Below are 17,848 nucleotides of genomic sequence, written 5' to 3' on the forward strand. Positions count from 1 at the left end.
TCAGCAAAATCACATGACTTTCTCACCTGAATAGGGTGTTCACAGATGTGAAAGGCCTGACCTGCATCTCACCTGAACAGACAACCTGAGCAGCTCCAATGTGGTGACAAGTGCCCCCTGGACAGGGCACTCTGGGGCAGACTGAGAGCTCAGGCTCCTCCCCCTCACACCTGAACTCTTCAGCCCAGACCTGGGCACTGGACTCTCTGAAGAGCTCATGTCCCAGGACAGACACAGCCTTGCCACAACCCAGCTCTGCACAGATGATCTGGGCAGTGGCAAGTGTGAAGTTCCCATCAGACACTGGGATCCAAGCTTCTCCAGAATGCACTTCTACTCGCCCTGAGCAGGGTCCATCCCCTCCAGCCAGACGTACAAATCCTAAGAGGAAACAACAAAACCAGTGTTCATGGTACTGACTTGAAACTGCACATTACAGGCCATGGTGTGAAAGTTTTTCTTTTTAGAAGTGGAACATGTAGAGAGTCTTTGATAGTTAGTGTCATAATTGAATTTTCTTGAGCAGGTTTCTAAACAGAAATTCAGGAGGATTACAAGGTCAGTTTGGAGTGGCTGAATCCTAAGAACATACACTTTGAGACTGGTTAGAAATCTGAATTCCTCGGTCTAGGAGCCTAGAAACTACAGAGCCCAATTCAGATCATTGGAATGGCTGAATACTGGAAACACATCTTTTAGCATTGGTTGAAGAAGTGAATTTCTCATTTAGCAGCCTAATACCTATAGATCCAAGGATAATGTGTAATATGCCAGCACTTGAAAGTAGAGATATGCAGAACGGAACCCACCCAGAGAAACATGGGCTATGATATGAGAGACCTAGCATCCAGACAAGCTTAGAAAGCTTTCCTGGAACTTGTGGGGCTAATATTCTGATCAGTTTTCTCTCCCAGGAGCTAGTCCTCAAGTGACTTAGGTGAGGGAAAATCTTGAGGCTGGATCCATGAGGGGATGCCAACCTGTAGATGGGTGACGCCTCCAGAGAAGAAATATGGACACTATTACTAATTCGTGTTTATGTCATCACATCTTGTCTTTTCAATGGCAAAAATTCCATTAATTTCTTCAGTGACCTTAGTGGGAAAGAAGATGAGTTAAGAAAACTCAGAGAGTCACAGAGAGAGAGTCCCGGCCACCTCGCTTGAAATCCTAGGATTTGTCAAAGGACCTGGTAGAGTGTGTGTTCTCAGTGGGACCTTACCAGACAGCTGAGTTTCCAGATCATCTCCTATGAAAGGTTTTTCTTCTGAAACAGGACTCATAGAAAATGCTAATTGATTTTAATACTATCATTGTACTAATTCTAACAACAGAACAATATGCATTCTTCTCAAGCACAAATGAAATATTCTCCAGGCTAGGTTACAAATAAGTCTTAACAAATTCAAAAATATTAAAATAATATCTTTCATGACCATAATGGAATGGAAATAAAACTCAATAGTAATAAGGAAACAGGAAATTCATGAATATATAAAAATTAAACCACACTCTTCTATTTTAAGACTGTTTTCTCTATTTCTATTAAGAATGCCATTGGGATTTAGATAGGAATTGCATTAAATCTGTAGATCACTTTGACAAGTACAGGCATTTTAACAATATTACTTCTTCCAGCCCAGAAGCACAGAATGACTTTCCATTGATTATATTGTCTTTAATTTCTTTCATGCATGTTTTACAATTCTAAAAGAAGATGGCATGTTGAATGGTTTACAATTCTAAAAGGAGGAAGAAGAAGGAGAAGGAGGAGGAAGTGAGCAAACAAGCCATAATTTGGAGAGTTCCAAGTTGAAAAAGCCTCAGTACAGGCAAAATATGTAAATATTTGTGGGAAACACTTGTTGAATAGGTTGTTAGCATATTACATCACCCTCTGCTCCTCCCATCTACCACTTAAGCTGCTATCCTTTTTCATTTCTCCCACTTCAGACAAGCAAACACAATTTTAAAAGACACAAATGAATGGAAAAGAAAATCAGAAAGGATAGCTACTGCTGTAGAAGTAGGGTGTGGGTGGAGCATACGGCAGGCAAGGTGGGATCAAGGAAGTTTTAAAACTAAAGGAGAGAAAAATAAAAGTTTGTTTTTTTTTATTAAAAATAAAAGTTCATCATTTGGTCATCAGAGGAACACATTTTGAACAGAATGAAAATAACCCAATGAAAAAACTTTATTTGATTCATCAAGTACAATTCCCTGATTTTTAGATGTGTTCTGATTATTTATTTCTAAAGTTCTTACTGGTAAAGGACTGCTTAGTGATGCCCAACATCCAACCAGAAAATTATTAGAATTTCCAAAGGGGAAAAATGTAACCCATAACACATTTTAAAAAATAATCATTTAAATCAACTTCAGAAATTACAGAAATGATTGAATTGGCTGAAGATATCTTTAAACCACTAATATCAATATGCTTAATGAACAATCAAAATAAACAGGGAGGAAAACTAGGAAAAATAAACAAATGAGACTTCTAAAACTGAAAAAATATAGTATTGGAATGAACAATTATTTGGATTAATTACACAAGAGACTAGACATTGCAGAATAGAAGAACTGGGAAGTAAAACACAGCAGTAGAGACTATCTAAACTGAACCAAAGAGAGTAAAAAGGCAGAAAAATATGAATGGAAACTCCATGGCATGTAGGATAATATAAAAATATATAAAATATGCATATTTGGAGATTCAGAATAAGGGCTATGCTGAAAAATATTAAGAAAAGATAAATGAAATCTTTTCCAAATTTACTGAAAACTATAAATCCACTGATTCAAAAAGCTAAACAAACCCCGAACAAGGTAATGAAATCATTCTCAGAAAACATGACAATGTAAATACTGAAATTCAGTGGTAAACAAACAAACAAACAAAAATATCTTAAGAGCAGCCAGGGAAATTTGACAAACTATATACAGCAGAACAAAAGGATAAGTATTATTTACTGACTTTTTGTTGGAGGCAGTGAAAGTCAGATGACAATGTAAAAACATATTTAAAGTATTGGGGTTGGGCATTTGTTACTCTAGAATTGAATCACCTATAAAAATACTTTTCAAAACTGAATGAAAATTAAGATGACTTCAGATAAATGAAAAATTATAGAATTGGAGGCCACCAGACACACACTACACAAAACTGCCTCAGAAAGTTCTTCAAGCTAAAGGGACATGACAGCAGATGAAACCATGGATCCACTCAAAGGTATAGAGTCTGTGCTAGATGTTGATTCTCTGTTAGAAGATTTAAAGCAAAAATATTAGCAACAAACTACAAGATTCACAATAAATTTATAAGTAGAACGTATGACAATGACAGCACCGATGACCAAAGTGGAAGAAAAGTATAGTGACTGACATTGCATGTTGTGACATAACATCATTTCAAGGTAGAATGTAATTAAAGATTAGTAATTCAACATGGGCTTCCCCAGTGGTTCAGTGGCGAACAATCCATCTGCCAATGCAGGAGATGCGGTTTTGATCCCAGGTCTAGGAAAATCCCACATACCACGGAGCAACTAAGCCCATGCACCACAGTGAACCTGTGCTCTAGAGCCCAGGAGCCACGACTACTGAAGCTTGAGCACCATAGAGCCTTGCTCACAGCAAGAGAGGCCACAGCAAGAGAGGCCACCGCAGTGAGAACCTCGTGCACTGCAACTAGAGAGTAGCCTCTGATCTCCGTAGCTAGAGAAAAATCTATGCAGCAATGAAGACCCAGCACAGCCAAAAATAAATAAAAATTATTTTAAAATTTAAAAAAAAATCAACATTATTATCACCTAAAAATCTGATATGATTAATAAGCCAATAGAGTTTTAAGATAAAATAATACACTCAATGATTAAAATAGGAACAAAGATATAACAAATAGCAGGCAAGTACACTTAAACACAATTATATCAATAATTACATTAAAGGTAAATAATTTAAGTACTCCAAATAAAAAACAAGATGATCAGACCAGATAAAATAAGACAAAACAATATACTGCCTATAAATACATATGTGTTTGAATATAAACACAGAAACATATTAAAAAGGTAAAAAATTATATACTATGCAAACACAAATCAGAGAAGGCTGTATACAGTGTCTATATTAATATCATACAAAGTCAGACTATAAGACAAAGAATACATTCAGAAAAAAAGAAACATTTTATGGTAATAAAATACAAAAGAAATTATATACTAGCAAATCTGGTGGCTTAAAAATAAAATGATGCTTGGAAGAAAATTTAGAACCTTGATGCTTCCTTGATACCTACATTAGAATAAACATAGAAACAGAAGAAAGTGATCCAAGACTCAAGAATCTACAAAAGCAACAACAATCATAACTGGAAAGTGAAAGTCGCTCAGTCGTGTCTGACTCTATGACCTCGTGGTCTATACAGTCCATGGAACTCTCCAAGCCAGAATACTGGAGTGGGTAGCCTTTCCCTTCTCCAGGGGATCTTCCCAATCCAGGGATTGAACCCAGGTGCCCTGCATTGCAGGCAGATTCTTTACCAGCTGAGCCATAAGGGAAGCCCAAGAAAACTGGAGTGGGTAGCCTATCCCTTCTCCAGGGGATCTTCCTGACCCAGGAATCAAACAGGGGTCTCCTGCATTGCAGGCAGACTGTTTACCAGCTGAGCTATCAGGGAAAATCATAACTGAAAAAGAGGAGTGAAAACTGAGTACAGAAATCAATTAAGTAGAAAGCAAATACAAATCAAAAAAATCAATAGGGTCCATTAGTGCTTCTCTTAAAAAGAACATTAACACGGATAATCTTCTAGCAAAACCAATTAAGAAAAAAGAGGGAACACAAATTAACAACACCAGTAACAAAAGGAGGAATATCATTATAGATCTTCCCAACTTTTAAAGATAAGAGATATGAACCAGTGTTATTCTAAATTGAAAATTTTTTGTAAAGTGGGCCTAGTCCTTGAAAATGCATTACTTGTGAAACGCAACTCACCGAAATCTGATACAAAAAAAGAGAAAAATATGAGTAAACTTATATTTGTTAAATAAACAGAATCCGTATTATAAAAACTTTCCTCTAAGAAAACTGCAACCTCCAAATGCTAGCACTTCCACAGAGCTCAGAAATTACTCCCACAACAGGATAAAGGAAGAGAGGGAGGGAAAGAATGAGGGCAAGAAGGAAGTGTAACACAGAGGCTGTGGTGAATGTACGAGTTGACCTGCATCTTTCCAACCCTCCCCTCCTGCAATCCTCACATCTTCATCCCCTCACCATTTTGCACTTCAGTACTGTAGTACCTGGTGGCTCAGAAGATAATCAAGACTCTGCCTGCAATGCAGGAGACCCAGGTTTGATCCCTGGGTGAAGATGATCCCCTGGAGAAGGAAATGGCAACCCACTCCAGTATTCTTACCTGGAGAATCCCATGGACAGAGGAGCCTGGTGGACTAGGGTCCATGGTGTCACAAAGAGTAGGACAGGACTGAAGCAACTTGGAACACTTGCACCACAGTCCTTCTCAATTTGTTTAGCCCCTCATTGAAATCTCCTCCTTATTTCAAACAAGCTTCTCTACAGTCTTCTCTAGTCATTGTTTCTACTCTAGATTTCTCCTAAACACAGTACTCCACTTCCAACAATCCACTACTGAGGCTGAAATTTCTCTTCCATACCTGACTCCTAAGATTAAGCAGAAGAAACTCCAAGAGTTCAATTTTGATTAAGATAATGAAAAGACAAGCTATTCTAATCTTATCTCTACTAAATCACCACCACTTAACTTCATCATTAAAACATGTCTGAAAATACAGAAAAGACAGACCAAGGGGAGGGAACTAGTGACAAAAAGAGAAACAGAAGGAACCTGGAACCATTCATAAAAATGTGAGAGCCTAAGTTAGAGCAATGGTAGTCAGGGAGTACAAACCACAAGCAGTGTTTAAATATCAGAGCATTCTCCAGTTCTTTACTTTTAAGTGTATCTTAACTGGAATTAATATCAAGACATCAATCTTCTTAGGATGACAACATTCGGAGTTCTAATTTCACAGAAAGTTCAAACATCACACACTCCATTTTCATTCAGTTGCTGATTTATCAAAATATGGTAGAGACACCTGTAGTGTTTCCACAAATTTATCTGCAGTTGGAACCATGATTAGGACATTGTGACAATGACAAAGGTTACTTGAGATGCCAGAAAACAGGTTTGCTTAAAGCAAAAGTTTCTAACTAAAATTTAAAAGCACCTTGAAAATAATTATTTTTAATAAGAATGATAAAGAGAATGGAAGAAAACTTTTTGAAGAGATGAATAGATTTATGACATAGTGCTGTAATGGTTTCACAAATGCATACTTATCAAGCAGTTTTGTATGTCAGTCATACCTCAATAAAGTACCTTTTAAAAAGGAAAAGAATTGTTTTCTTAAGGGCTTCAACTAGAATCATCAAAGATCTGCTGAAGGTGAGATTAGAAAAGATCACTTTTCCAATGATCTTCCTCAATATAAATACCCAAGAGCTGATTAGCTGTGGCTGCTAAAGAACTACTGCAGATGTCCTCAGGGCTCCCTTGTCCCATGATCACATCAGACGGAGTGATTCTTGCCTAAGACCAGCTCCCTATCTTCCTCCAGTCCAGCTGCTCTGATGGGATTAATATCCTGGACATCTAATCCACAATTATGATAACAACTAGAAGCCTCTCTGTCAAATACTGTGACCACCCACCCACACCCTAGTTTCACTGCTGTCTTTACTGCATCCACCTTGGCACAGGTCAAACACATAGACAGCACTGAGCACTTCTTAGGAGTCACTTCAGGTCCTCTTAGCTTCACTGCCTCTTATACGTGATGCACTTCAGCTGCTGTGTTGTAAACTTCAAGACTGCATTTTCCTGCTCCCTCAACATCCCTGCAAATGAGATGTGAGCTCCCCACTCTGTTGATCAGGTGCACCAGTGTGATGAGATTGTTTTCTGCCACAAGTCCCACTTTGGCTTCCTCTGACTGTGACCTAGAGACATTTAAATGCACCAGTGAAATCCCTTCACACCTTTTCCTTGTGTAACTGCACCCTGACCCCTGGTATGGTCACTTGTCCGAGGGTCTTCACATGCCATTTGGGGTCAGGATTGCTTGGTTGAGCATTTTCTATTGTCACATCCTCCACATACCAACATGGAGGAGAGTGACTCTTTTAGACCCTATGAGTATGATAAACCTTGTTGCCCACAACTCTTCTATGACCCCCCCCCACCATGTTGCCACACCCTAGTGACCATTACATCAAAGAAAACAGAATAATTACCATGATGAGACTACGTCACAGAAGTCGAACCCAGAAGCTGTATCTGTATGAAACTTTTGACCTCACCTCTCTGTCTCCTGTGACACATCACAAAGATCCTTTATCCAAGTATGCTCTAAAGGCTGTATCCATAATCTCAGTCATTCTGGTAATAAGACAGAGGCTTTTCCTGCTAGAGATCCCCACACAGACCAGACAGGACTTACCTGAGCAGACTACTCCAGCATCGTCGTCATGGGAATAGCTATCATTACGATAGTCTTTAATATTAGAATGCTCACAGTCACCCACAGTTGACTCTGTCCCTTCACATGAAGTATACAAAAGCCAAATGGGGCCAAGTCCTGGCCCAAAATAAGCCCCTCGAGGAAAACCAATGGCAGCTCCACACCCCAGCTGTCTGCACACGACAGATGCATCCTTCAGTCTCCACCGGTGAACATACACTGTGCCCCATTCTCCTTGGTGCTTCACTTCCACTCTCCCCTCACAGCGATGGACTCCATCCTTCAACCTCAGCTCCAGAGCTGCAAGAGAGACACGGACACAGGACACAGGAGAGATTTTAGGAGACCATGTAGTGGTGTATGTTTAAAATGTAAGCTCTCTGAGGAGTAAAAGAGTGCATGGGATATAGTATTTCTTGACCTCTGTGGTATAAACATTCCCACCGTGGCTAACTCTAAGCTCCCGATGTGCCATCATTGAATGTGGGGCAGGAAGGGATGCACCAGGTGTTTCTCATGAGCCTGTAGAACCAGCTCCAGGGACACCACCGAGGACAGGCCTTCAGAGACTCTGGATGCTGCCCTCCCTGTAGATATGCCCAAGGCTACTAGGGCCCAGCTTCCCCATCAGTTACAGCTCGTGGCCCCAGATCCAGGGAGGAATCATCCCTCTCCTTCCCTGTCCATAGGGAGCATCTCATCCAGCTCAGGAACTGAGGGCTGGGGTAACAGGCTCTGAAATGTCCTGGCTATTCCTGCCACCTGGTGTTCATGTTCTTGTGTAATCCTCACTCGAGTGTACCTAGTAACACACATCTAACAAGTGGAATTTGACAAAAGTGATCAAATGTCACTTTAGCGATTAAGTTTTAAGATGACTCTGGTTTCTGCATTAAAAAGGAGTTCATTTGTAGGAACATTATAGATAGAGACATTACTAGTGTTCAACAACATTTAAAATTCTCTTTTTATGAGCATGTGGAAATAGTAATACTTCCTTGCCTATTTGAAGTTAAGCATAACCATGTGATCTGGCTCATTCAACAAAGTGGCAGAACAAATGATGTCACTTCCACATGGAAACATTTAAGAGCCAGTATATTTTTCTACCACAGTGAATACTGCAGCCTTGTATCATAGTGGGATATAATACAATGATGGAGAATCCAACAACTTGAGTGCTTGAAGAATTACGATAGCAGAAGTCCTGCCAAAGTGAACAGAACATGTTATATTAGGATAAATTTTGTTTTTTGTTTTTTTTACTGCACCATACCTAGCTTACTTTTACTAAAATGGAAAATAACAGCAGAAAATTGACAGAAAGAAAAATACTAAGATAAAGACGAGGTATATAAAATTGAGAGACACCTGTACTAACATCTAAAACCCCAAGAACAAAAAGAGATGTCAGGGTAGAGTAGACTGAAGCCTTAGATTTACTGAAAGAGAAAAATAAAATCACCAATCTAAAATTCCATACTCAAAACCATTCTCTCAAAGAATAAAGACCTCAAATGTGCCATTACCAAAATGCTGATGTAGGAGACAGCAGCCTCCATCCTATGAAAAAAAGACCAAACTTAGACAGCGATCAGTAACAAAAACAGCTCCAGAAGATCTGAGTACCCTAAGAAGTTTGACCATGCCAAGATACTATCATTTTGGAGGCATCATTACATCCTCCAAACCAGAATCACTCAGTGTCAAGGGTGCCAGGAGAGTTCCTCTCACCAGGAGGGTAAGAGCAGGCTGAGTAAGCAGTGTCCCTAGCCTTTGGGGGCACCATATGAAAGTCCTGCTTCAGGTTCACTTCACGCAGACCTGCAAAGCTGAGCCAGTCTTAGAGAGATGGCTAGGCATAAGAAAGAAGAGCAAAGGACCAATAGCAACCACATGGCAGGAGAAATCACAGTTCACAGTGACCTGCTCTGCAGACAGATGCAGCAGATTTTACCCCTGAAAGAATTAATAACAGCACAGATGATGGTTTCCGGTAGTCAGTCATGTATGGATGTGAGAGTTGGACAGTAAATAAGGCTGAGCCCTGAAGAATCGATGCTTTTAAACTGTGGTGCTAGAGAAGACTCGAGAGTTCTTTGGACAGGGAGGAGATAGAACCAGTCAATCCTAAAGGAAATCCACCCTGAATATTTATTGAAAAGACTGATGCTGGAGCTGAAGCTCCAATCTTTGGCCACCTGGCGCAAAGAACTAACTCTTTGGAAAAGACCCTGATGCTGGGAAAGACTGAAGGACAAGGAGAAGAGCAGCACAGGATCAGATGTTAGATAGCATCACCAACTCAATGGACATGAGTTTGAGCAATGAGCCATTGTTGGTCTTGGCCTTGGCTGCCTTCCTAGGCCTTCCCAGGCCTTCCCACAACCTGTGCACCTGCAACCATCAACTCCCCAACAGAGGCACCTGCAACAGGCCCCCAAAGCCAAATGTGTGCACACCATTGGCTCTGGCCACCACCATCGCTGGTCATGACCCTAGGCTCTGGAACCAGAGGCACTGCTGAGAACACTAACTACCATTCCAGTGACAGCAGACCCCCTGCAACACTTGCCAAACACCACACAGTTGTCAATGCTGTGGACATCAGCAGCCTGAGCCAAACAGCCTCATGCCCTCCCAGACCCAGTGCCACCTTATGCCTCTGCACTTGGCACCCTGCAGAACATTCCAGTGTGCCACTATCCAGAAGTGAAAGGCTTTCTCTACTGAATCAGGACATAGAGTCTGGCAGAGGGGACAGCTTTTTTAAATGTGCAGACATCTACAAGAGAATAAGACACCAAAGGAATACAGTAAACCTCTTGTAACCAGCTCAAATTAATGGAGATCCAAGAATTGCCTGACAAAGAATTCAAAATAATACTTCAAAAGTTGCTCAGAGAGTTACAAGAGAATTCAAATATTTATGGATAACAGGAAAATAATACAAATAAAATAAGAGCAATAAAGACATATGCTTTTTTTAAAAAAAGAACTAACCAGATATTTTGAAGCTGAATAATAAATGAATGGGCTTTCCAGGTGATGCTAGTGGTAAAGAACCCGTCTGCCAATGCAGGAGATGTAAGAGACTCATGTTCGATCCCTGGGTCTGGAAGATCCCCTGAAGGAGTACATAGCAACCCACTCCAGTAATCTTGCCTGGTGAATCCCATGGACAGAGGACCCTGATGGGCTACAGTCCATGGGCTCACAAAGAGTCACACATGATGGAGTTGATTTAGCATGAACACAATAAATGAGTAAACTGAAGAATTCAGTTCAGAGATTCAACAACAAACTTGACCAAGGAAAAGAAAAAAACAAAAGAAGAACCAGTAAGTTAGAAGAAGGATCAGTTGAAAGTATCCAATTAGAGGAACAAAAAGAGAATGAAAAGAATATAGAAAGCAGTGGGAACTATGCACACCATAAAAAGAAACAATGTATTGAATGGAGTCACAGGAGAAGTGAAGGAGAAAAGAAATAATGGCTGAGGACTTGGTAAAGTGGATAAGAATACGCCTGCCAATGCAGGGGACATGAGTTCAATCCCTAGTCCAGGAAGACTCCACATGCCACAGAGCAACTAAGCTGGTGTGCCACAGCTGCCAAAACCTGTGCACCTATATCCTGTGCTCTGCACCAAGAGAAGCCACCACAATGAGAAGTCTGTGCACTGCAGTGAGGAGCAGCCCCTGCTTACTGCAGCTAGAGAAAGCCCGCATGCAGCAAGGAGACCTAGCAAAGAAAGAAAGACTGAGAATTTCCAAAACCTGGGGGAAATCTGGACATGTAAGTTCAAGAAGCTAATAAGTAACCCCAAAATTTCAATTCAAAACAACCTTCTCCAAGACACACAGAGTAAACTATCCAAAAGCAAAGACAAAGAGAGAATTCCAAGTCTAAAGAGAAGAAAAAAATTCTGTCACCCAAGAGGACTCCCATAAGGAGGTCGGCATATTTGTCCAAAGAAACCTTGCAGACCATGAAGAAGGATTGATAACATACTCCACTCTCACTCAGGGGAAAGCAGCTCCCAGGGGGGGACAGGAGAGGGCACGAGAGAAAGTGCTCCCTACAGAGTCACAGCAGATCCTGGGAGGGAAAAGGACCACCCCAGGTCCCCAGCACATCAAGAAATGAGTCACAGGGACCAGGGAAGGGACTTGGGAACTTATACACCTGAGGCTATGCATCAACTGATCTCTACAGACAAGCAGTCCCCTCTCCTGGATGCGGGCTTCTCTGCTCCCTAATGACACCTGGTGGGAACAGGCGAGGCCAGCAGACAGAGCATCTCACAGAGCCCAGTGCTGGGCAGACATGTCAACAAGCAGAGGGGAGCCCGGGGGATGGGGGAGAGGAGCCAGAGAGAGGCAGGCAGGTGCACGATTATCTCTGATCCAGTTACAAGGAGTGGCCGTGACACCCAGCCCTGTGGACACCCTGTGTGCTTCACAGGCCAATGGACTCAATCCATGCTCAGCAGCCCCATTCCTCTCATGCAGACAGGCTCCATCCCCCTTACACACACAGCCTCACACACTCCCACATACACACACATATTCTCACACAAATACACACAATCTCCCATGCTACTCAAACACTCCTCACACACCCTCACTCACCCTCACATACTCCTCACACACCCTCATACACCACTCACACACTCCTCACATACTCCACACACACACATACACACTCTTCACACCTTCACACACACAAATACATAAACTCCTCACACACACATACACCCTCACACACTCCTCACACATTTACACACACACACTCCTCATACCCTCACACACACACACCCTCACACACTCCTCACCTGCACACATACACACACACACACACACAAACACAAGCACAGAGCCTACAGGAGCACAGACACAGGAAACATGGGGACCCAGGGGCAGTGCTTACACACCAGGCACGTGGAGCATGTGGGAACAGCCCAGAGTCCCACCTGGGTCAGTTGCTGGAACTTGCACACACTTGGAGCCACTGGGACCCTAGAAGTTCCCGGAGGACAAGGGAGACAGTGGAGGGGACTCAGGCTGACTCAGCTCAGTCCAGACCAAACCTCACTGCTCTGTAAAATCTGCTGCTATGACCAGTGAACCCCCACAGGAGACGGACCAGTATTCACAGCTGGAGTGCTTCATTTTGGGTGAAAAACACTAAGACTGCAGCTCCACAACTCCAGACACCTTTCCCTTCATCAAGGCATCTACTCCCTGCTGTGGACCCAGGACAAAGGGGCAGCTCTTACCTTGACCACCCACCACGGTGCCGAGCAGGAGGACACAGAGTCCCCGCAGAGAGAGGTGTCTGACCAGAGCCATCCTGACCCCACGTCCTCAAGGTCACAGTCCCAAATGCAAGATCAGCCTGTGAGGAGGCGTCAGGGTGCCGACCGGGGTTTATATAGACCACCCCTTACACCCTCCCTCCTGAGAGCCAATAGCAACACCTCTCACCATTTCAGGCACTGTCGGAGGCTGTATCTGCCACTTTCTGCAGCTCAGACACCAATGAGCTTCTGCATCTTCAACATCTCCTTATATGAGCAACACGGTCCTTTGACCTCCTGCTTCCGTGGTCCTGAGAGCCGGGCCCCATAATCAAGGCTGGCGTAGAAAACTATGAGTACCTTTCCTTCCTCTGATCATCCTGGCCGATCCCTAAGGACTGTGAGATTTTGCAGAGTCAGGTTGTGGAATCGATTGGCCCACAGGGAATAACTCTAGTGGAATCAAGCACTGATCTTCCAAGTACTGAGCTCAGGGCAGAAGCAGAGTACTACAAGAAGGCTTGAAATACAAGAATATTTGTCAGGCCAGAAGAAAATGAGGACAAGGATTGCAGGAATTCACAGGTGACCATGTAGAGGGTGAGGTGGAAACCATTAAGTTGAGGGGATGAGTCTGCTGGTCTTTCTTCTCTTCTCAGAATGATCTGGAGACTGGGTCCTGGAGAAGGTGTATTTATGCTCAGTTGTGTCCTACTCTTTGTGACCCCTGGGATGTAACCCGCCAGGCTCCTCTGTCCATAGGCTTTCCCAAGCAAGAATACTAGAGTGGGTTGCCATTTCCTTCTCGAGGGGTTCCTCTAGACCCAAGGATCAAATCCATGTCTCCTGTGTCTCCTGCATTGACAGGGAGGTTCTTTATTGCTGAACCACCTGGGAAGCCCTATAAGGGATTTTCACACATGCTAAATCCCTTTCCCTTTATTGCATTTCATTTTATGTGAAATACCCCTTTCACCTAGTCAACAAATGATGCTTCAGGAGAGAAAGAGATTGCTGTTACAGGAAACAAAGAGAAAGTAGTAGTCATCATTCAACCCTAGCCCTCCAAAATAGGAGTGGGGATCTCTAGAAGAAATTATGTAGCTTAGAAAGATTAACATTTTCTAAACTTCACGATTTCCCCCTTTGGAAAGGGAGAGTTTGGTTTGATAGGATTCAGAACCCACCTGTATTATTAGCCATAACTAAAGAAGATGCAAAATATTATTTAAGGGAACTGCCCCCAGAGAGAAGGATAAATAGAAAGTATTCTGCTGCACTGTGGCTGCAGGCAAGGGGCAAAGAAGAGGCAAATGAAGCAAAAAAGAGAAGAGGGTTCATTCATTCTGAGTTCAAGAGGAAAGTTGGCCGCAAGAATGGAATTCCAGGTGGATTGAGGGCACAGAGCCAAGCAGGAGGGACTGATGTCCAGTGCGGCCATTGCTGCCTTGTTGTGTCCCACTGATCAGAGAAGCCCCCAGATGCTCTCCAGGAAGTAGGCCAGGGATGCGTATAGAGACTGAGAAGGGCAGTAAGGATGCAAGACAGAGCTCCCCCATCGAAAGTCAAGGTCACTAACATACTGCCCTCATTCCTCATACTCCCTCAGGCTCAAGATTCCCATGATACACCTTCTGGTCCACTCAAACCCACCGTGAAGCCCCCTCACCCTGACTCATCATTTCAGCACAAACTTGGGAAGGACCCACCTGTGATACAAATGCCCCAGAGTCCCCACCAGAGCTCAGAGATGGCGTCACACCCTTCCCCACCCACACCTGAAGGTCTTAATGAAGCCAACACGGAGGGAAGCTGTGGACCAGTCCACAGGCCTGTCACATGCCCCACTGGAAGGACCCCTCATTCGGTCAGCAGACACAGCTTCTCTGTCCTAACATACCCATCCTTCCTACTTGAGACTCAGGTAAATGAAAAGGGAGAAAAGTCAATTGAACACATGCTTTTCTCCCTCTAACTATGTTAATATTAACCTGTTATTTTATAACACTTACTTGTCTTGTGTTCCTCTGACTTCCAAGCCCCCATCTGTACATGAACCCCATCTCCTTCTGGATGCTTAGCACAGTAGTGATAATAACCGATTATAAATGTCAGAACCAGAATATAAACTCAGGTGCTAGGGTAGGAACAGGATCTGCTCAGTCACTAGAGTCGATGTTCTACTTCTCCTGGGACCCAGAGTCACCATTCCTTACCCAGTTATGGACTCTGCAGCATCACCGGAAACCACCAGACAAACACCTAGAACACAGGACGTGCTTCCTGGAGTCCAGTCATTCCTCCCACAGGATGACACAGGGATGCGTTTAGTGAACCAGGTACACGTGGTCTCACCTCAGGATTGAGATCTCGTAGGTAACATACTGTTAGGGACTCCATACCCCGTTATAAGGATGGAGTGGGCTGGAAGGAGGGGTTAACCCAGGGCTGGCAGGCTGTGCCCAGGCAGCACCCTCTACCCCAGAGCTGGGGATGCAGGGTCAGCATGGACCAACTCACCCTCTGATGAAGGTTCGTCTTCTCTGACACATAAGGAAATCTCAGTGTCCCATCTTATCCAAAATTTGAAGGAGGGAAGCTTTAGGGAGGACACTAACCCAGCTGTGTCCATATGAACTTCAGGGGTCAGGAGAACAGGCTCAGGAACCAGTCTGCCCTGGCCTGACTCAGAGCTCAGCCACATACCATGTGTGTGACCTTGAACAGGATCCTTACACTCTCTGTATAGTGGCTTCATCTGTAAAAGAAGAGTTATACTTGTGTATAGATGACAGAGTTTTGGTTAGAATTAAATGAGTTGGCATTAGTAAGAGATATAACTAGTCAACAGTAGTACATCGTCTTGGCGGAGAAGCAATATTATGGCCCCTCTGTCCATCCCATCCCAGGAATCCCAGGACTCTAGAACAGGAATTCAATTCTGTTACCTGGAGCCTTGACTGGAGATGTCAGAACTCTCCCAGGAACCACAGGCTGTGATGGTGACTGGGGCCAGAGTTGTGAGTCTTCCACACATTGCCCTTTCTCTCTGTGCCCCAGACAGAGGTTCTACTGCTCATGAACCTCGACCTTACCAACTGTGAACCTCATGAACTAAGTTGTTTACTTGCTAATTTTACTTTATAAATGGACCTGCTAAAGTTCTGTGTCTAATTCACCTCCTTATCCCCAATGCCTGCTAATTAAAAATCCTAAATGATGTCTCTTGTATACTCGAATGAATGAATGTCAGCCAGGTATTTTACACGAATCATTTCAATCAAAAGAAATCTTTTGAGATATAATTTAACTTGATATGAAGATTTAACAGCACAATGCAAGTTGTGTCAATTGTTGTAATATTTCAATATGATTAAATGGTATAAGCTATGTATGGTTCACTTCTACACTTTTCTGCAATGAATGCAGTCAATTGCAATACCAGAAACAAGGTTTGCCCCATTCCAAGAGCAGTGCTGAGAGAGCCAGTTCTAAACAAAAATGCTGCATCTTTGTATATCCAAAGATAAAGAAGACAGACCTCAGCACACTGACAGGTGAACACCATGAAGCCTCCTGGTCTGGTCTTAATCAGATATGGCCATGTGGTCCAGATGTATATATACTTATCTTTTGGCATATTTTCAATTCAAACCACACATAACTGTAACAGGAAGAAATTCTGTTATAAAAAAAAGTTAGTTTAACAGCTTCTGTATTGAATTAGAAGTGCAGAAGTAAAGAGTAGGAAGAATCCTGTTCTTTAACTTAGACTGCTTATTTCATCTTATGGATTGTAAAGCACTACAATATGTACCATTATTATACCCAAATCACCATGAAAATATGGAGGTTTCAGAGGTTAAGTAATCTCTTTGCTGGGAAAACTAACAATTAAATATCCTTGGAAGAGGGATATTTTCAGGACCAATCAGAGTGACTAATATACAAAATATTTTTGGATTAAAAAATAACTATACACACAGCAGGATCCTCTATGACCCACCTCCCAGAATATTGGAAATAAAAGCAAAAATAAACAAATGGGGCTTAATTAAACTTAAAAGCTTCTGCACAACCAAGAAAACTATTAGCAAGGTGAAAAGGCAGCCTTCAGAATGGGAGAAAATAATAGCAAATGAAGCAACTGACAAACAACTAATCTCAAAAATATACAAGCAACACCTACAGCTCAACTCCAGAAAAATAAACGACCCAATCAAAAAATGGGCCAAAGAACTAAATAGACATTTCTCCAAAGAAGACATACAGATGGCTAACAAACACATGAAAAGATGCTCAACATCTCTCATTATCAGAGAAATGCAAATCAAAACCACTATGAGGTACCATTTCACGCCAGTCAGAATGGCTGTGATCCAAAAGTCTATAAGCAATAAATGCTGGAGAGGGTGTGGAGAAAAGGGAACCCTCTTACACTGTTGGTAGGAATGCAAACTAGTACAGCCACTATGGAGAACAGTGTGGAGATTCCTTAAAAAACTGGAAGTAGAACTGCCTTATGATCCAGCAATCCCACTGCTGGACATACACACTGAGGAAACCAGAAGGGAAAGAGACACATGTACCCCAATGTTCATCGCAGCACTGTTTACAATAGCCAGGACATGGAAGCAACCTAGATGTCCATCAGCAGATGAATGGATAAGAAAGCTATGGTACATACACACAATGGAGTATTACTCAGCCATTAAAAAGAATACATTTGAATCAGTTCTAATGAGGTGGATGAAACTGGAGCCTATTATACAGAGTGAAGTAAGCCAGAAAGAAAAACACCAATACAGTATACTAACACATATATATGAAATTTAGAAAGATGGTAACAATAACCCTGTGTACGAGACAGCAAAAGAGACACTGATGTATAGAACAGTCTTATGGACTCTGTTGCAGAGGGAGAGGGTGGGAAGATTTGGGAGAAAGGCATTGAAACATGTATAATATCATGTATGAAACGAGTCGCCAGTCC

General features: G+C 42.4%; 1 protein-coding gene across 1 annotated transcript in view; it reads right to left on the reverse strand.

The window, feature by feature from the left end:
* LOC147372851 (antigen WC1.1-like) overlaps nucleotides 1-12,948 on the reverse strand; it is a 64,589-nt gene extending 51,641 nt beyond the window's left edge. The window contains exons 1-3 of the mRNA XM_086402113.1: nucleotides 12,835-12,948; nucleotides 7,533-7,853; nucleotides 73-381 (exon numbers count right to left, since the gene is read on the reverse strand). Of these exons, the coding sequence (XP_086258239.1) occupies nucleotides 73-381; nucleotides 7,533-7,853; nucleotides 12,835-12,907 (703 nt within the window). The 5' untranslated portion in view covers nucleotides 12,908-12,948. The remainder of the gene's footprint in view (nucleotides 1-72; nucleotides 382-7,532; nucleotides 7,854-12,834) is intronic.
* Between the last annotated feature and the right edge of the window lie 4,900 nt (nucleotides 12,949-17,848).

The sequence above is a fragment of the Bos grunniens genome, chromosome 5 (assembly GCF_055505025.1).
Source record: "Bos grunniens cultivar Pamir isolate PY7600 chromosome 5, Bosgru_T2T1.0, whole genome shotgun sequence".
NCBI classification, from domain to species: Eukaryota; Metazoa; Chordata; class Mammalia; order Artiodactyla; family Bovidae; genus Bos; species Bos grunniens.